The following is a 21456-nucleotide window of genomic DNA, read 5'->3' as shown; positions in this document are numbered from 1 at the left end:
GTTTGACTTCTGGTGGGCTGATTCTCATTAGTTTAGTTTGAAACAACAACAACAACAACAACACTCAGCAGAAGCAACATGGCTGCGACCATGGTCGGTCCGTGGATACTTTTGAGCCTCTGGCTGCGGTTGTCGGCGGAGGTTTGCGGCTCGATGGCTCGGAAGGCGAGTTTTTTCTCGACCCATTGTCCGAGGTTGTGTGGATGGTTCTCTGTTCAGGCTTGAAAGCAAATATTGCCTCCGTGCACTGATTGTCCGTGTTTGTGTGTCTCTGCCCGCACTTCCCGCAGCTTGGAGAGGAAACGGACGGTGGCGCTTTGAGTCTGAGCCTTGAGCATTCATTCGAGCTCGGTAAGTACAAGGAACCTGGTTGGACACAGGAGGACATTCGGTTCATCGTGCATGTTAGACATGAACACCACCACCATTCATTCTTCATTCATTCATCAACCATTCATTCTTCATTCATTCATCAACCATTCATTCTTCATTCATTCATCAACCATTCATTCTTCATTCATTCATCAACCATTCATTCTTCATTCATTCATCAACCATTCATTCTTCATTCATTCATCAACCATTCATTCTTCATTCATGAACCATTCATTCTTCATTCATTCATCAACCATTCATTCTTCATCAACCATTCATTCTTCATTCATTCATCCATCATTCATTCATCCATCATTCATTCTTCATTCATTCATCAACCATTCATTCATCAACCATTCATTCTTCATTCATTCAACCATTCATTCTTCATTCATTCATCAACATTCATTCTTCATTCATTCATCAGCCATTCATTCTTCATTCATTCATCAGCCATTCATTCTTCATTCATTCATCAACCATTCATTCTTCATTCATTCATCAACCATTCATTCTTCATTCATTCATCACCATTCATTCTTCATTCATTCATCAACCATTCATTCTTCATTCATTCATCACCATTCATTCTTCATTCATTCATCAACCATTCATTCATCAACCATTCATTCTTCATTCATCAACCATTCATTCTTCATTCATCAACCATTCATTCTTCATTCATCAACCATTCATTCTTCATTCATCAACCATTCATTCTTCATTCATCCATCCATCATTCATCATTCACCATTATTAATCCTTCATTCATCCATTCACCCATCATTCATCCATCATTCACCATCATTCATCCTTCATTCACCCATTCATCCATCATTCATCCATCCATCATTCATCCATCCATCATTCATCCATCCATTATTCATCCATCCATCATTCATTCATCCATCATTCATTCATCCATCATTCATTCACTCATAATTTATCCATCCATCATTCATTCACCCATCATTCATTCATCCATCATTCATTCATCCATCATTCATTCATCCATCATTCATTCACCCATCATTTATCCATCCATCATTCATTCACCCATCATTCATTCATCCTTCACCCATCATTCATCCACCATTCATTCATTCATCCATCATTCACCATCATTCATCATTCATTCATTCATCATTCATTCATCCATCATTCATTCATCCATCATTCATTCATCCATCATTCATCCTTCATTCACCCATTCATCCATCATTCATTCATCCATCATTCACCCATTCATCCATCATTCATCCATCATTCATCCATCCATCATTCATCCATCATTCATTCATCCATCATTCATTCATCCTTCACCCATCATTCATTCATCCTTCACCCATCATTCATTCATCCATCATTCACCATCATCCATCATTCATTCATCCATCATTCATTCATCCATCATTCATTCATCCATCATTCACCATCATTCATCCTTCATTCACCCATTCATCCATCATTCATTCATCCATCATTCACCATCATTCATCCTTCTTTCACCCATTCATCCATCATTCATCCATCATTCATCCATCATTCATTCACCCATCATTTATCCATCATTCACCATCATTCACCATCATTCACCATCATTCACCATCATTCACCATCATTCACCATCATTCACCATCATTCACCCATCATTCACCCATCATTCACCCATCATTCACCCATCATTCACCCATCATTCACCCATCATTCACCCATCATTCACCCATCATTCACCCATCATTCACCCATCATTCACCCACCATTCACCCACCATTCACCCATCATTCACCCATCATTCACCCATCATTCACCCATCATTCACCCATCATCCACCATTCATTCATTCATCCATCCATCATTCATTCATCCATCATTCACCCATCATTCATCCACCATTTATTCATCCATCCATCCATCATTCATTCATCCATCCATCCTTCATTCATTCTTTCACCCATCTTTCACCCATCTTTCACCCATCTTTCACCCATCTTTCACCCATCTTTCACCCATCTTTCACCCATCTTTCACCCATCTTTCACCCATCTTTCACCCATCTTTCACCCATCTTTCACCCATCTTTCACCCATCTTTCACCCATCTTTCACCCATCTTTCACCCATCTTTCACCCATCTTTCACCCATCTTTCACCCATCGTTCACCCATCTTTCACCCATCTTTCATTATGCATCATGCATTATGCATCATTCATCCATCATTCATCCATCATTCATCCATCATTCATCCATCCATCCATCCATCATTCATCCTTCATCCATCATTCATCCATCCATCCATCATTCATCCTTCATCCATCATTCATCCATCCATCCATCCATCATTCATCCTTCATCCATCATTCATCCATCATCCATCCATCCATCATTCCAATCATTCCATCATCATTCATTATCCATCATGCATCATTCATAATGCATCATCCATCCATCATTCATCCTTCATCCATCATTCATCCATCCATTCATCCATCCATCATCCATCCATCATTCCAATCATCATTCCATCATCATTCATTATCCATCATGCATCATTCATAATGCATCATCCATCCATCATTCATCCATCCATCATTCATTCATCATCCATCCACCCATCATTCACCCACCCATCATTCACCCACCCATCATTCACCCACCCATCATTCACCCACCCATCATTCACCCACCCATCATTCACCCACCCATCATTCACCCACCCATCATTCACCCACCCATCATTCACCCACCCATCATTCACCCACCCATCATTCACCCACCCATCATTCACCCACCCATCTTTCACCCACCCATCTTTCACCCACCCATCTTTCACCCACCCACCCACCCAATGATGGATGAAGGAATGAGTAATTTGTTCAGGATGCCGGTGATAACTCACCGACGCTTCAACAAAAAGACACCGTAAGGTCTTTAACGCCCACCAACTAATGTCTGCACACGGGACGTCCAGTTTAACGTCCATTCGAGGGGCATCACACGCATTGCATGCGGAACACAATTTGTAGCCGGATCAGGATTCAAACCCAGGCTAGACGGCTCGGAGTTGAGTGCACATTAAATACCTCATGGTGTCCTTCGCTAAGAGTGGGCGAGCTATTACCGGCACCCTGAGCAAATTCCTTAACTTCCGCTGGGAAGGCAATGGCAAACCACCTAGTCTAACCCTTGTTCAGGAAGCTGCTGCGGTGGCACCTACGCTCTGTGACGCATATGGTACATCAGGCAGAGATCCTTTCTCGAACAGGATTTTTTTTTTAAACACTTATTTAAAAAAGAATTAAATTATTTACCTTTTGTTTAAATTGCGATGAAGGTTGATTTTAATATCTTTAGTATTCCTGTCCCCATCTATAAATGTAGAAAAGCCAGACGGCTCGTTCGTTTCGACAGCGTGGCGTGGAGGTAGTGTACTTGCCTTTCAGCTGTGTACTGTACTTTGGGTTCTATTCTCGACATGACTATGAACTGTCGAATTGGTACTTCGCAGGGCAGGGCGTTGCATCACGAAGGGCGTCGTCCCTCGAATGGATGTGGAGCCGGGTGTCCCGTCTGCTCACATTACTAAATCCCACGGTGTATTTTAGAAAGGGTACTTGAGTTGTTGCCAGCACTCTGAATTTATCACAAATTCCCCCCAATCCGTAGGGGGCTCAGACATGCTCCCAGACATGATGCCAACGAGCAATCCACACTGCTCATGAATGATTGATCCTTTGTTTTAACTTTCCACTTCCTGTCTAGACAGTGCCACTTGTGTTTACATTGTCCTCACGCTGCATGACAACACCAGTGTTTACGACAGTCATGAAAATAAAATTTTCGGCACATTTTCAGGGAAGGTCAGTGATCATAAACAGGAATTAAGAAAAAAAATTTATATATATATATATATATATATATATATATATATATATATATATATATATATATATATATATATATATATATATATATATATATATATACAGTAAGTCCTCGCTTTTCGCAAGGGTTGCGTTCCTGGAAAACCTAATGATAAGCGAAACTGTGTTAAACAAAACATATTTTCCCATAGAAACCAATGTGTTAAAGGGGGGATGTGTTTTTGGCTCGGAATTTTTTGGACATAAACACAAATAAACAAAACACACGCCTCGAGTCGTGGAGACTTACCCCGAGGCTGGAGGAACGGAGTTGATTGCGGTGGACAAGTCACACTTGCGGAGTGGCAGAATCGTCCCCCTCTTCACTTGACACTGTGCTGTCACTTTCTTCACCAGCGGGAACGGTCTCTTGGCAGCTGGCTGAAGGAGCATCCTGGATGGTGGATGGAGTTGGTGCTGCATCTTTTGGCTTGAAAAATGCATGGAGAGTGGGCTGGATGGCTTTCCTTTTCTTTACTGCATAAAGTCCCTTGTAGCAACAAAGGGCATCATAAACAACAAGGCTAAAATCAGTGCTCCTTTCAAGATCTGGATCTTGCTCGATAACAAATTCTGTGGCACTTTCAAACGAGCTGAGGATTTGGCTGAGGTTTTTTCATGGTGAGATGCTCGGATGAAGGTGTCACAGCATCTTCTTCTTCCTCAAGAGCCCACTGCTGTTCCAACTCCATAAGATCTTCATTGCTTAAGGGTTCTGCATGAGACTCCAGTAAGTCATCCACATCCTCTTCGTCAACCTCTTCAAAACCAGCCTCCTGCGCCAGGTCTACAATTTGACTTGTAATCAACGGAACATCAGCAAACCCCGTGAAATTGTGGACACACTCGGGCCACACTTTCTTTCACACAGCGTTCATTGTGGAGGCACTCGCCTCCGCCCATGAATCCTCAATGTTTTCCAAAGCCATTTTTATGTTGTATGTTCGCCAAAACTCCTTGATTGATAGCTTGTCCTTATCAGTTTTTTTGATAAGCTGCAGCATGGTATGCTTAACATAATAGGCTTTAAAAGCAGCAATAACTCCCTGATCCATAGGCTGTAAAAGTGAGGTAGTATTTGGTGGTAAAAATACTACCTGCACGTTTTCACACCAGTCTTCCATTTGCTGAGGATGGGCAGGAGCATTGTCTACAAGCAGCAAAGATTTGTTGTCAATGTTGTTCTCCTTGGAGATACTTCTCAACATGATTGGAGAAGTAATTGATCACGTAATCGTGGGTCAATGCCCTCACAAACTACGCGCTTTTTCTTGTATCACAGCAAGAGATAAAGGCATGCGACGTTGAGTTTGATCTTCTATCCACACACATAATAAACGCTCCATGTTGTGCATGGCACCATCTCTCATTCTCATTAGTGTCGTTGCACTCGAACTGGTCGCAATCTGTGATATTTTCTTTATCTTTGCCGAACTTTGAACGATCGAATGTACAGTCGATGCAGCGATTGCTGCGCGCGGCCGATTTCCGTTGTCCCTTCACCTCGTTCATGTCTTTTAATTATATCCAATTTCACCTTCAATGTGACAGCCTTTCGTTGTCGCTTGAAACGAGGTGTGCTCGGCTAAAGACTTGCGGGTCGCTTGGGATTCATACTGGAAGGTATGCAGGCGAGCGTGAAGAGAATACGTACAGTACAGCATACAGTACATGCGCAGTAAAGTGAAAGTGTGTTTATGCGCATCCTGTGTGATTGTTGTTTTTTTGCAGGCAGTTTGAAACTTTTTTTTGCGTTTTTCCTTGCAATGACATTACGATAGGCATAAAATGTTTGCGATAATTGAAGAATTGGTCATTAAAACTAAATTACGAAGAATCGAAACTACGATATGCGAACTTCCGGTTAGCGAGGACTTACTGTATATATATATATATATATATATATATATATATATATATATATATATATATATATATATATATATATATATATATATATATATATATATATATATCTCTCAGCCCCATCCCTTTTCCCAAACATCCCAACCTGCACAACGTACTCCTGTGATCCACCATGTGTGATCCACAATGCATCTTTGTTGTTGCCTTGCCAGGTTCTGCCATACATTTCTACCAGCGTGGGATATTGAGCTGGAAACCCCAAAAGGATGGGCTCGTTACATTGTCTCAGGGTGGTTTGTCTGAAGATGAGAGGAACAGACTTCGGGTGAGATTGTAGCATCATCCCAATATTAAGCGTGACCGGGCAACAGACTTGCTGTGTTTGGAGAATCGATTGCAATGTTTCTTCCTCTTGCATTGCACCTGTGCCCAGGAGATTTCAGAAGCTGGAGGGTTGTATCGGATTCGAGTACCACGGCCCGGTTCTGGATCGGCGTTTATATCTTCCTTCGTACTTGCGGTAGTGTTCAAACTCGAGCACGGTTGCCCTCGATTCATCTCGGAAGTCCCGTAACCTGATTGCCAGGAGTATCACATTGCATTTAAATGTGGATGACCCACCTGACGATGCCCATTTTTGATAAGGGATGGGGTTATCATCAGGCTAAGAAAAGGTTTCTTGGGTGGGGTTGGTTGGTTCGTGGGGAAAAGCCTTTTATTTAATTTTAACTCTTCGCTCTGGATTCCCTTTGTAAGATTGGACCAGTCGAGTCGATCGCAGGGAGATGTGGAAAAAAAAAACAAACAATGTCTGATACTCGAAATGAACATCTTGCTAATATACATCAAATGTAAGATCTTATGTTAACGTCATAACAGCATGAGTCATGCAAATGAACAACAGAGTACATCTTGCGGGACAGGTCCTTTAGATCTTGGTCATCTTTAGGAAAGAGATGTATGAGGTTCTGAACAATATTGGAAGCAGCATTTATTTGCGATGATGATGCGGTGTTTTAACATCTTAGAAAACAAAGGGCTGAGAGGCTCATGATGTGCAGGGTGGTAGTGAGAAGGGACATGTCAAAATTTTGGTAGAAATTGTGACTTTTATGGAAAATTTATTTACATTATCTTGTTGGACATTATATATATATATATATATATATATATATATATATATATATATATATATATATATATATATATATATATATATATATATATATATATATATATATTGTTATGGACCGGGATTCGAGGTTCGCCACGAGTGAGACACCCGGTCCTGAGCCCACCAGCCCTGGATTACTCCATGTCGTAAGGAAGATGGATGCACTGAAGGACGAGAATAATCCTGTGTGGTTGAAACAAAGACCGATTCGATGAAAGAGGGGTGATTGAGTTGGGGTTTGGTGAAGGGGAGTATTGGTGGATTGAGAAAGGAACAGGGGGGGAATTGTTGGAACAGACCGATGGGGTATTGAAAGGAAGGATTAAAAGAAGCAGAGAATGGGGTAAGGGAGGGCCAACATCGTACCAGGGATACCCAATTGAACCTCAATGCATATCTACCCCCAAAGTATTAGACAAGGGCCAAAGGTCTACCTACAGATAGACTAATGAAATAAGTCATCCTCGGTTCTGCGTGTCCATGTACTGTATGCTCTCCCTTGGGGTACATTTCCAAAACCATCACGATTTTATAAATATATATATACTGTATTTTTTTCAGCTTTATGTTTCCATGAATGTCAAGTCAAGTGGAAACCTCCCAGGTATATCTGGATTGATGTGTCCGGTTGAGAAAAGTTAAAGTTCTCTTCTCATTCATTTCACCCCATCAGTGCTCGATGCTGGAGTCTCACCTTTCGGACCGGCTCACTCTTCACACGGATGGGCAAGGGAGTATTGTAGGCATCTCCATTGTTACGGAACCGGGTGGTTGCCATGGAAACGAGGTCGAGGACGTTGATTTGGAGATGTTCAATTCTACCGTGTCAATTCAAGCTCCAGTTCTGGCTCAAGGGTGAGAATGGGGAGATTATCTATGCAAGAGGCGAGGCCTTCGAGTTTTTATTTATTTATTTTTGAATCATTGAGGGTAGTCATAATAATAATAATAACAACTAGAACTGCCACTTTATAACTGCTGGCAGTGATGACCGGGTACCCAGAAGTGCCTTTGACACAACTGATAAAACATGAGACTTAAATCATAGTCGCAAAGTTTCGCATTGATAGGATAAACGGTGCCAGAGAAAACATTATTTAATGGTGATACAAACACAGGCCTGCTTCGAGACGGCGCGGAACAGACGAGTTACGAACCGGGCCGCACAAAGCGTTCAATTTCCTTATTACTGGCGAACAGATTCAAATAATTAAATAATTCTGGCTGCCAAACCGCGTGACCGATCAGGTTGAAATTTTAAACGTTTGTTTCGCATGTCGGCTAGATTACAAATGTGAAATTTCGTATATATAGAAGCAGCGGTTACAGAGTAAACATTAATTAATATTTATCCTTCAATCCAAGATGGCGGCCAAACCATGTGACTTGTGATGTCATAATTTTCACCACATGTGCAAACCCAATCGGAGACGATAAGTGCAAATTTTCGCTTCGCTAGGTTAAGCAGTTCCAGAGAAAACATTATTTAATATTTTTCTTAAAACCAACATGGCTGCCAAACCCTGGGCCCGATCCCGTTGAAATTTCAAACCCTCATTCCGCATGACTCTTCCACCATAAAGGTGATGTTTCACATTTATTGATGCAGTAGTTCCAGAGTAAACATTAATTAATATTTTTCCTTCAATCCACTATGGCTGCCAAACGTTGCGTCTTACCTCAAAAGGGGGTGAGAACTTTTTATTCGTCATGGAGAGGCGGTCATAGTGGTGGAGTTTCGCCTGGATCTGTTTAGTGGTTTCAGAGAAAAAGACGTTTAAAGATATTATTTTTCAATCAAAGATGGCTGACGAACCATGTGACCTATGACATCACAAATTTACATTCTGCATCCAACTTGGTATTGGAACACGTTTGGCAAGTTTCGTGTAAATCGGTAAAGGTGCGTTTTTCAATCCAAGATGGCCGCCAAACCATGTGACGTGTGACATCATAATTTTTACCAAGCGTGCATACTGCCTGCTAGATGATAATTACAAATTTTCGATTCGTTTGGTTAAACGGTTCCAGAGAAAACATTATTTAATATTTTTCTTAAATCCAAGATGGCGGCCAAACCATGTGACTTATCAATTCGAAATTAACAAACTTATATCGCCTTCGTGTCCCGAATATAGTTCTGAAATCTCCCCTTCATTGGGCCAACGCTTCTGGAGAAGAAGATCTTTGAAGGTTTTCGGGTTTTTTCAAGATGGCCACCAAACCATGTGACCGATCAAGAACAAATTAACAAACTTGAGAAAGGACCTCATGGGGAATATATGTGTTAAGTTTCATCTTGATCTGTCTTGCCCTTCTGGAGAAGAAGATTTTTTAAATTTATTCATTTTCAATCCAAGATGGCTGCCGAACCTTGTGACCGATGATATCATAAATTTAAATTCTGCTTTCCATCGTCGACCCGAACAAGTGTGTGAAGTTTCGTGTAAATCGGATAAAGTCTATTTTTCTATCCAAGATGGCCGCCAAACCATGTGACTTCTGAGGTAAAATTTTTTACCATGTATGCAGAGTTGAGCGAGGAAGGCACTTGCAAATTTTCGCTTCGATGGCTTATGAAATACCAGAGAAAACATTATTTAATATTTTTCTTAAATCCAACATGGCGGCCAAACCATGTGACCTATCACTTCGAAATTAACAAACTTGCATCGCATACATGTCCCGAATATAGTTCTGAAATCTCGCCTTCATTCGACCAGCGCTTCTGGAGAAGAAGATGTTTGAAGGTTTTAGGGTTTTTTCAAGATGGCCGCCAAACCATGTGACGTATCAACAACAAATTAACAAACTTGAAAGAGGACCTCAGGGGGAATGTACCTGTAAAGTTTCGCTTTAATCTGTCCAGCCCTTCTGGAGAAGAAGATTTTTTTTAAAAAACACTAAAAAACAAGATGGCGGCCGAATTACGTCATCGATGACGTCAAGAAAAACATTTTTGACGATGAATTTTGGTGTAGATGACGCTCAGAATTTTTCAGATTTTTCCTATATGGCGTTCTACTTGACGAATTTTCACCGGTGTATCGCTTCACTTCTGACGTCAAGAAAAATCACACGTGTTCCCCATAGGGAGCTTAATAAAATTCATGAAGCGAAAACATTTTTACCCTAGAAAGTTTCAGAGATACAGAGGTCCAAAGTTTTTCGGTTTTTTCAAGATGGCGCCCGCACCACGTGACCAATGACGTCATAATTATAACGCGATTGTGCTATCAAAAAAGATACATACTATGGTGAAAATTTCGTGTCGATCGGACTTAGCGTCCCAGAGAAAATGATTTTTAAAGCGAAAAAGGGTGCAAATTGCCGGCGGAATAATAATAATAATAATAATAACAAACTAGAACTGCCACTTTATAACTGCTGGCAGTGATGACCGGGTACCCAGAAGTGCCTTTGACACAACTGATACAACATGAGACTTAAATCAGAGTCGCAAAGTTTTGCATTGACAGGATAAGCGGTGCCAGAGAAAACATTATTTAATGGTGATACAAACACGCCTGCTTTGAGAGGGCGCGGAACAGACGAGTTACGAACCGGGCAGCACAAAGCATTCAATTTCGTTAGAACTGGCTTCCAGATTCAAATAATTAAATAATTCTGGCTCCCAAACCGTGTGACCGATCAGGTTGAAATTTTAAACTTTTGTTTCGCATGTCACCTGAATTATAAATGTGAAGTTTCTCATATATAGAGGCAGCGGTTCCAGAGTAAACATTAATTAATATTTATCCTTCAATCCAAGATGGCGGCCAAACCATGTGACTTGTGATGTCATAATTTTCACCACGTGTGCAAACACGATGGGAGACTATAAGTGCAAATTTTCGCTTCTCCAGGTTAAGCAGTTCCAGAGAAAACATTATTTAATATTTTTCTTAAAACCAACATGGCTGCCAAACCCTGGGCCCGATCCCGTTGAAATTTCAAACCCTCATTCCGCATGAGCGTTCCACCATAAAGGTGATGTTTCACATTTATTGATGCAGTAGTTCCAGAGTAAACATTAATTAATTTTTTCCTTCAATCCACTATGGCTGCCAAACGTTGATTCGTACCTCAAAAGGGGGTGAGAACTTTTTATTCGTCATGGAGAGGCGGTTATAGTGGTGGAGTTTCGCCTGGATCTGTTCAGTCCTTTCAGAGAAAAAGACGTTTAAAGATATTATTTTTTAATCCAAGATGGCTGATGAACCATGTGACCTATGACATTACAAATTTATATTCTGCTTCCAACTGGGTACTGGAACACGTTTGTGAAGTTTCGTGTTAATCGGTAAAGGTGCGTTTTTCTATCCAAGATGGCCACCAAACCATGTAACGTGTGATGTCATAATTTTTACCATGCGTGCATACACGATGGTTGATGATAATTACAAATTTTCGATTCATTTGGTTCAGTGGTTCCAGAGAAAACATTATTTAATATTTTTCTTAAATCCAAGATGGCGGCCAAACCGTCTAACATATCAATTCGAAATTAACAAACTTATATCGCCTACGTGTCCCGAATATAGTTCTGAAATCTCCCCTTCATCCGACCAGCGCTTCTGGAGAAGAAGATGTTTGAAGGTTTTAGGGTTTTTTCAAGATGGCCGCCGAACCATGTGACCGATCAATAACAAATTAACAAACTTGAGAAAGGACCTCATGGGGAATATATGTGTGAAGTTTCGTCTTCATCTCTCTTGCCCTTCTGGAGAAGAAGATTTTTAAAATTTATTCATTTTCAATCCAAGATGGCTGCCGAACCTTGTGACCTATGATATCATAAATTTAAATTCTGCTTTCCATCGTCGACCCGAACAAGTGTGTGAAGTTTCGTGAAAATCGGATAAAGTCTATTTTTCTATCCAAGATGGCCGCCAAACCATGTGACTTCTGAGGTAAAAAATTTTTACCATGTATGCAGAGTTGAGCGAGGAAGGCACTTGCAAATTTTCGCTTCAATGGCTTATGAAATACCAGAGAAAACATTATTTAATATTTTTCTTAAATCCAACATGGCGGCCAAACCATGTGACGTATCACTTTGAAATTAACAAACTTGCATCGCATCCATGTCACGAATATAGTTCTGAAATCTCGCCTTCATTGGACCAGCGCTTCTGGAGAAGAAGATGTTTGAAGGTTTTAGGGTTTTTTCAAGATGGCCGCCAAACCATGTGACGTATCAACAACAAATTAACAAACTTGAAAGAGGACCTCAGGAGGAATGTGCCTGTAAAGTTTCGCCTCAATCTGTCCAGCCCTTCTGGAGAAGAAGATTTTTTTTAAAAAACACTAAAAAACAAGATGGCGGCCGAAATAAGTCATCGATGACGTCAAGAAAAACATTTTCGTCGGTGACTTGAGGCGTAGATGATGCTCAAAATTTTTCAGATTTTTCCTATACGGCGTTCTACTTGACGAATTTTCACCGGTATATCGCTTCACCTATGACGTCACGAAAAATCACACGGATTCCGCATAGGGAGCTTAGTAAAACGTATCAAGCGAAAAATTTTTCCATTGCACGGTTTCTGAGATACAGAGGTCCAAAGTTTATCGCTTTTTTCAAGATGGCGCCCGCACCACGTGACCAATGACGTCATAATTATAACGTGATTGTGCTATCAAAAAAGATACACACTGCGGTGAAAATTTCGTGTCGATCGGACTTAGTCTCCCAGAGAAAATGATTTTTAAAGCGAAAAAGGGTGCAAAATGCCGGCGGAAAAAGAAAAATAAGAAAAAATAAAGAAATAATCTTAAGAAAAACAATAGGGTACCCTGTACTGACAGGGTACCCTAATAAACTTAAGAAAAACAATAGGGTACCCTGTACTCACAGGGTACCCTAATTAATAATAGAACATGTTTGCTGCAGTCAGTTCAAAGCCATGTTTCTTTGTTTCTGCACAGACCAGAGACTGCTGCCTACATACAGCGCTTGGAGCAGGAGCAAGCGCAAAAGGCAAAGAATCCTCAAGAGAAATCATTCTTCGCAAAATATGTACGTGGAATTATCCCTTGGGTGGGGAATCTTCCTTCCATGTAATTGTGTCGACTGGATATTATTCTGCTTCGAAAACCTGTTTTGGATGATATGTGCAAAGGTTGTCGTTTTCATCCCAAATATAGCTTTATCAGACAAGTAAAGAAAAGAAGCGCAAAGCTCGTTGCTCTGACTTCCTGGACAGGTTGATGGTCTGTTGTATTTCTTTTTAACATCCTTTCCTGTCGGTACACTAACCCTTCCTGATTCTTCCAGGATGATGCATTACTCCAGTGAGCCCTTCCTGGTTAAACTCCCCAAAATCCAGGCTTATCGTACATCGCTACTCTTTGGTTCCTCTATTCTCCTGTTTGTTGAAATGCCTCCTAGACCGTTCAATCGCACTCTTCACTCCAGTACATCAAGCAGGCAGTGCACCACCATATCATGTCATCCCCGATCCTTACCTGTGACTTATACACCCCCATTAACCACACCGAGCCCAACTCTCTTGCAGCTTAGTTTCTTTCCCTCTTCTCTCATTCCCTGTTAGTTGCAGCGTCCATCTTTTGCCTTGCCACTGTCTGTCTGTTGTCGTTTTGCTCCATCACTTGCTCTTCGATGAGCCTAAATTTTGTATACAACAGTTGACTCTAAATACAGGTGATTTTTGCACTCGAGCAGCATTGTAAGGCCAGTTTGAAAATATATTCAAATGGGTTTCACCGTTTTTGAGCCCTCAAAATGATCATCAAGCCAATAAATTTGCTTTTACCATCTCCAACGAGAGATCTGATCTCTTTGGATCTTCCATCACGAGGCCTTTCATCTTCATGAACCAGAATCTGAACTGCAGCAATCCCATCAAAATCGTGGTTTTGAGAGCAACACGAACAGCGCTCGGTAGAACGCATACCTCTGCCAGGCTGAACAGTTCACGTTTTGAATCCCACTGATGGGCCGGATCTGGATCCGGATCTGGATCCGGACCTGAACCAAAATCGAATCGGCTTGTCACTTAACCAATTCATCCTCATCCACCAAGTTTTGTCATAACTCGTCCATAACTTTTTGGAATATCATGCTCTATATCGTTTTTGGCCCCATCTTTCAATGGAGACGAATCACTTTAAAAATTCCTCCGATTCGGATCTTCAGCAAAATCTAATCAGTACGTCCTGGTCACACAACCAACCTGTCCACCAAGTTTCGTCCAGATCCGTCCCTAACTTTTTGAAATATCCTGCTCACAGACAAAAAAGACAGCAGGACCAAGGGAGAAAATAGATGGAGATGGACAAACAAGGGATGCAGCTAGCAATTGAGGGGTAGGGGAAAATGCCAAGCATTCCTTCTTCGTTGGTCTGCAACACAACGCTATGAGTCGCATCATTGGCTGAGCGCATGGCTGTGCCACTGATGCCATGCCCTCTGCTGGTTAGGGCAGGAATTTGTAATTTGTTCTGGGTGCCAGTGATAGCTCACCTACTCTTCTTGAAGGACACCATGGGATCTTTAAGGTCCCACTGACTAATGTCAGCAGACAGGACGCCCATCCGACGTTTAACGTCCATCCGAGGGATGGCACACACATTGATGAATCACCCTGTCTGTGAAACACTAGAATAGTTTATAGCTGAGTCAGGATTCCAACCCAGGCTAGACGGCTTGGAAGCAAGTGCGTGTCCCTCCAGGCCATCCTGCCAACCTTATCTGAGACATTGATGATCACAATTCCACTGCAACACGGTCTGTTCATTGTTCTTTTGCTTCCTTGTCCCAGCATAAACTATATCAGTTCTGCAACACTGTCAATGGCTATCATTGTGCTGACCGTGACGCCAACTCTGATGTCACCAATATACCGATGTGTGATTCAACATGTGCTTTGGGATACTGAAATGTTGAAGAGGGTTTTGCAAATCAGCATCAGGGTCCCACCCCCCCCCCCCCCCGGTCCCCCACTCTCTCATGATTGTAATATTTGTCATAAATGGGTTTCCTCTGTTAATGATGTTCAATCATTTTGACTCGCTGAATATTCTGATGGGAGTGGAAAATACAACAGCTTATTTTACAATTTGCATGATCAAATGACGGTCATTACTTTCAAGATGACAAAATGAGCAACACTAGTTGTTCCTCGTTAAAGTGTGTCCATGTCGTCCCACGGTTATTAAATTGTCTTTGAAGCCCTTCAGCCTTCGCCCCACATGCTCTCGGGGATTCTTATGCGCAAGGCCTAGACTCATGGAGCCTCTGAAACACGTGAACACGTTTACAAATTTCCACTCGAACCTCAGCTTTGCAAGTATTTATATCTTGTCCTTCATCAACACCTTGTCGTTACGTAGTAAAAAGTAAAAATGATTGTGTTTCTGTCGGCCGAAAGCAACATTTGCTTTCTGTTGCTATGTTGCACTTCTCTCCGTACTCATACGTGAAGCTGCACCTTCATGATTATGTAGCGCTCCTCCCACAGATCTCGCAGAACTGTTGCCAAGCCTTCCTCTAACTCGGTATTGTGGTAATGCATAAAAGCCAGAATCAGTACAAATGGAAAATTGGTAGTAATATGTAACTTGCACACAGCTACCAGAGACTAAGACATACCGGTATGTGAGGTTTAGGTATTGTCGGCTGAATGTTGCATGCTCGAGATTCATGCTAGTAAGAATGCCAAGACTGGCATGATCATGGAAATGCATCCATGTTTCACTTACCAAGCATCGAGGGTCGAAAAACGATCATTTATTCGACGTCGGTGGTCATCGAATATTGTTGGTGAACTATCACCACAAAGGTTGCGGCTGTTTAAATAGCAAGCGACCACCTTCTCAAACCAGCTTAGAATTTGCAGCAAAGTGCTTTACACAAAGTAGTGTTGCCCAATTCCCATATGAGTATGAAAATGGGTTTTTCAAACTCGTGCTGCAGGCATGTGTTGTGTTAATTCTATTTTCGGCCTGCTTGCTATTCGTGCGGCAACAAACATCGGTAACGTGGTTACTTCAAAATGAGAAACGATTACTCTCAACTGCATTGAGGCTTTGACTTTCGTTGAGCATGTCAATCGGTAGTCTTGTAATTAAAATATTTGTGAACGACGACGAATCAGCTGCTTTATTAAATCTTCAATCTTTTTAGGCATTACTGATTATTTATTTTAATTTTTTTGTTTACAGGATTGAAGCTTGTGGAAGAGCTAGATCAAAATGGAAAGGGGTAAACACCAGCAGCAGAATAGAAGTGAGAGTGAGATCAAGGGGAGGGGGGGAGAAGGACATATGTCGTGAACAAGCTGAACACAAGCTGAATGGAACACAGCAAGAGGAGGAAGGGGAAAGTGGGAATGAAACAGAAAAGGAACAACCCAACAATTAAACAAAGGAAAAGAGGAAAAGGGAAAGGGGAAAAAAAAATCACAACTTGGAAAAAAAAAGGAGCGCATGGGAATGATGTAATTTGGGGTTGAAAAGATCATGAGTATGTATGAGGCCTGAAGTATGGTGATCACCCTCTTGAAGCCCTGTAGGGACTGAACAAACTGGGGAAGTCGGTTCCACAGGCGAGAGAAAAAAGGAACAAATGAGTGGAGGTGAGCTGTGAGCCTGGATTTTGGGAGTTTAAAAAGAATGGTGTTACTGGCAGTCCATGTGCACCCTGCAGAAACTTGGGAGGGACAAAGCTAAGAGAGGGCAGACAGTGCAAGACCAAGAAGGAGGCGGTAGAATACAGAGAGGCCACAAACTTGTGATGTGAGAGTAACAGGCCGAGACACTTTGCTTTGCCACAGGAGATCCCATTGATTTTGAGAGCCTTGCTTTCCACGGAATCAAGAAGGGCAAGGTGTGAAGCAGGGGCACCAGCCCAAAGTGGAGAGCAGTACTCTATCAAACTGCAAATTAAGGACTTGTTGGTTGTCAAAATTTCAGATTGGCAAAGGAAAGACCTTGCATATGACGAAGGATGCCCAGTCAACGGCTGAATTTGGAGGCCATCATGGAATTTATTTTGCTTTCTCAGACTGGTGGCTGTACTTTAAAGCTTCAAGTTGTACTTGCTTCTTGAGGCTTGGGGACAAGTGAATCAAGATGACATTGGCACAGTAACGATGCTGTTTAGCCCACTGTTGAGTTGTGTATGGAGGACTTGGTTCATGGTAAATTAGCTCTTTTGACAAGGTGGTGCAGCAAGAGAAACCAATGAGTTTGCCGGTTTCTCCAAACAGGAACTGATTATTGCCACTGAACATGACCTCGATAATGACATCTCGTTTTATGTCATAAATGCTTGTAATGGGTATTTATTATCATTTTGATAATTTCCCCAGCTATATCGAGTGTAAAAGCAGGTCAGGTGAATTTCCCATCGTGTTAACTGTCATCTGATTAGTGAATCAGGATATGCCACTGCTCATGATGACTATCTGGAATGGATGCAGTTACTCTTTCTGTTGCACATAGCATACTATTTTTTTTTTACAACTCCTACCCCTGTTGCTTCGAAGAAGAGCTTTGAAGCATCACTTTACCTTTCCACAGCAGTTAACATAACCTTGGTCAACATTTTGGTTGAGAAAATGAATTGTCCATCTTTTATATCCCATAGTACGATTGTACATTTCTCAACATGCATTTTGTAACTCCATTTCAAATTTTAAAAGGTTTTCTGTTTACCGTGTGTGTGTGTGTGTGTTTAGTGGATGTACATCCTTCCCATCGTGCTCTTCCTCATGATGTCTGGAGCCCAAGACCCAGGAGGTCAAGGTGGTGGTGGAGGTGGCCGCAGCTAAATAATTAACAATAGTTGTGACTCTTCCAGACCATCCTGTGGATGAATTCCCAGCTCTCCCTCCCTCTCCCTCAAACCCAGCCCGAACCAGATAAATCGATCTAATTCTGGTCTGAATTCTAACCTGCTGCCCAGTGCAACAGTGGAAATGTACATGGGTAATTAAATGCATTCGGAAGCACGTCAGATGAAAACTAAATTTTAATTTTGAGAATAAAGTTGTTAAGCATGTTAAGATGAAGTCTAACAATGAGCAAAACAGAAGTTAAGTTTTGCACCAACTTCCGACCCCCAACCCCACCCCACCCCAAATTTCATTGAAACAATGAAACGATGTTTACTTAGCATCTTTGGAATGCAGAACATGGTGATAAAATGATTGGGTTTTATAGACCAATGGTAGGTGACATTTATTTATTACATATGCACAGAAATGGCAGGTATGTGATAAACGGAGATAAGAGTACATCAGAGGGTGGGAATGAGGATGGGAATAAGGGGAGGGAGTAAAATGATATCTTTTTGCATGTGTAAATAGAGATGGCACTCACTGAAGGACATTTTGACTGTGTGTGCTTGATTGAACCGTATATCATTTTTCAGGTTTGTACCTCATCCTTTATTCTCATAACTTCGTATTGAACATTTGAAAGATTGATGATAAGATGGAAAATTTGCAGATGTGCACGACAGTAATTATAACATTAACAACAAATTGTTTGTGAAATCACATCGCATTACACTTATTCAAATGTCCAAGTATGATGACAGCATAAAGTTTGTGAACGAATCTGTAACAAGATTGAATTTATCTTAACCCAAAGATGTGGGTCTTGGTCCCTGTGGCTGGAAACCTGTGTGAGGATTTGGTGTTACTACTGCGATGTCAAACACAATCTTACACGGTTACGTGACCAGGTTCAGAAACCGCTTTCAGTACAACAGGGATTGTAGAGACTTCCTCACGTTCGTCATCTCTTGGTGTTGCTGGAAGGAAAGTTTAGATTTGAATCATAAACCAGATACATATGTGCTCATGCATAGCTTTAAATGTCTCCACATCTCTAATAACATGTTCTCCCGATGGTAATGACGAAAATGAGAGAATATTCGAGGCTACCGATGTATGGCACATTGGTTGAATCTCTCACAATTCATCTCATGATGCAACCTCACTCCTGGTTACCATTTCTCGGATGTGGCAATGCTACTGGTATCGGTACATTAAAGTAGCAGTTTTGAAAAGGTGGGAAAAAGAAGAATGAAGGAGGAACAGTGATTCTGGATTTTGGAAATTTCATCAAAAGTGCGTTGATTGTGGACTGCGTGAACCCTGCAGCAACCTGAGTGGTGAGGGACAAAGCATGGAAAGAGCAGAGGGTGAAAGACCAGAAAGATGGAGAGACCACCGATCTGTCTGTGATGTGAAAGTGATCGGCCCATAGACACAGCTTCATCCCGTGAGACTCCATTAATGTTGAAGGCGATGCTTTCCACGGTGTCACGCTGAGCCAGGTGTGAGGCCAGGGATGCCAGCCCAGAGGGGAGAGCAGCACTCCATCAAGCTGCTCATGAGGGACTTGTAGGTGGACAGGAGTTCAGGTATGCCAAGGAAAGACTTTGCATGACAGAGGATGCCCACTTGATGGCTGGCTTTGGAGGCTGACCTTGAAATCTGGTTTGTCCAAAAAAGATCGTGGCTGAGAGTGAGACCCAGGAGTTCCCTCTCCCATTGTCTTTCTAGGAACCTTAACTTTGTGTGCAAAAATGCTAGGTTTTGGAACGCAATAGCCTACTCTTTTCAAAATGCGCTTTTTTGTATACACAGTTGAGGCTCGTGAAAGAGCGAGAACACAACGCATCAGAGTGCAAAAAAACAAAAGGAACACTAAAGAGAGAGAGAGGTGGGAGGGGGGAGGGGGACATCAACAGCAGCATTGAAGGATAAAATAGAGGGAGACTTGAACAAATAAGGGATGTGGGAGGAAGACTGAGGGGTAGGGGGAAAACACTTTGAGATTAAATGTCTTCAAGCAAATGCTCACAGACTAGCCAACTAGGTTAACCCTCTAGAGCCCCAGGGGTTATTTTTTTGTTCACCCAGAACATTTTGTGGGCTCCAGAAGGTTAATGTGTGCCCACTCATCCAATGGACAGTGTTCATGATGCAACAACCTGCCTGTAAGCACTAGTTTATAATCTGGTCTGGATTTTAACTGAAACAAGATTCGACGGGGCAAATATGAATATGCTACCACGGTGATCCTGCCCACCCAGTTAGAAAAAGTCACCAATAGCCATCTGGATGAATTTTCCAATTCAAGCCTCACAGAGCACCTTCAGTTTGAAAATTCTCATTGGAAAGTTGATTGTTAAAATGCTAAAACAAAACTGCTGCAGTTGCTCTCACCGCGTCCATAAGGAGGCGTTTCTGTAACATCGCCATCTCTCTGCGCAATTCTCCCTGCATTCCAGTGTGCTGCTCCTGGTGCAGAGTCTCCAGCTCTTGCAATTTCTGCAAATACAATACACGTCTACATACAACGTACCTACACGCATTATCTTCACCCATTTAAAAACCTTTGGCTTTAACGGCTTCAGCACGAGGACTTATGCAACTTCCTCTGCTTTCTCGGATGCTGCAACGTGTGGTACAATGGGAATTGCATCCAGCACACTCAATCCAGTGGTTCATTTTCACTCGTGTGATTATGGTGAGGGTACCTTGGAGAACTGCTCATGTAACTGCAAGATTGTTTTGAGACGCTGTCCTTGCACCACACGGGCTTGTTGGCTCATCTTCTGCAACATCCGGCATGTTGACTGTCACACCATCAACAAGAACAAATTGATGAAGTTAAAATGCATTTCCTTTGCGTCTTCAGCAGAAACAGCTTGTAATGTTGGTTTATTTAGCCAACTTAAAGCATCATATGTGGTTGCATGTACACCACTTCATCGCCAGCTAAAGTTTATACCCAAACCAGCAGAGTATAATGGGCAATTATGCACTTGACATGCACATACTGCAAAACATCAAAAAAAACAATCACAGAAAAACATCCAATCAGATCAGGTCGCATGCTCTATACAGAGCGTCACTTCTGCCAAGTAGTTTTTTTTTTATGACTAGGGATAGAATTCTGGATGGGCCGCCATTCCGACACAGGAAGTCAAGGCAGGAATTTTGAATTTGTTCAGGGTGCCGGTGACGACTCGCCTACTCTTCGTGAAGGATACCATGGGATCTTTAACATCCACCAACTCATGTCGGCAGATGGGACGCCCAGTTTAACATCCCTCAGAGGGACGGTACACAC

The 21456-nt window shown here is 41.8% G+C and overlaps 2 protein-coding genes across 3 annotated transcripts in view; one reads left to right on the top strand and one right to left on the bottom strand.

Moving 5' to 3' along the window:
* EMC10 (ER membrane protein complex subunit 10) overlaps positions 1-18926 on the top strand; it is an 18997-nt gene extending 71 nt beyond the window's left edge. The window contains exons 1-7 of the mRNA XM_085855272.1: positions 1-165; positions 291-351; positions 6377-6489; positions 6598-6684; positions 8012-8193; positions 13270-13360; positions 18045-18926. The exon at positions 1-165 is cut by the window's left edge and continues 71 nt beyond it. Of these exons, the coding sequence (XP_085711398.1) occupies positions 79-165; positions 291-351; positions 6377-6489; positions 6598-6684; positions 8012-8193; positions 13270-13360; positions 18045-18137 (714 nt within the window). The 5' untranslated portion in view covers positions 1-78 and the 3' untranslated portion in view covers positions 18138-18926. The remainder of the gene's footprint in view (positions 166-290; positions 352-6376; positions 6490-6597; positions 6685-8011; positions 8194-13269; positions 13361-18044) is intronic.
* Positions 18732-21456, bottom strand: part of SYCP3 (synaptonemal complex protein 3) — a 20417-nt gene continuing 17692 nt past the window's right edge. For both annotated transcript variants that reach the window (XM_085855270.1, XM_085855271.1), the window contains exons 7-9: positions 20861-20959; positions 20547-20651; positions 18732-19123 (exon numbers count right to left, since the gene is read on the bottom strand). In XM_085855270.1, coding sequence (XP_085711396.1) covers positions 19070-19123; positions 20547-20651; positions 20861-20959 — 258 coding nt within the window. In that variant the 3' untranslated portion in view covers positions 18732-19069. The remainder of the gene's footprint in view (positions 19124-20546; positions 20652-20860; positions 20960-21456) is intronic.

Source organism: Eptatretus burgeri, chromosome 14 (assembly GCF_056783735.1).
Source record: "Eptatretus burgeri isolate ZD-2024b chromosome 14, Ebu_testis_v1, whole genome shotgun sequence".
Lineage (NCBI taxonomy): Eukaryota > Metazoa > Chordata > Myxini > Myxiniformes > Myxinidae > Eptatretus > Eptatretus burgeri.
This window is presented reverse-complemented; position numbering and strand designations above follow the sequence as displayed.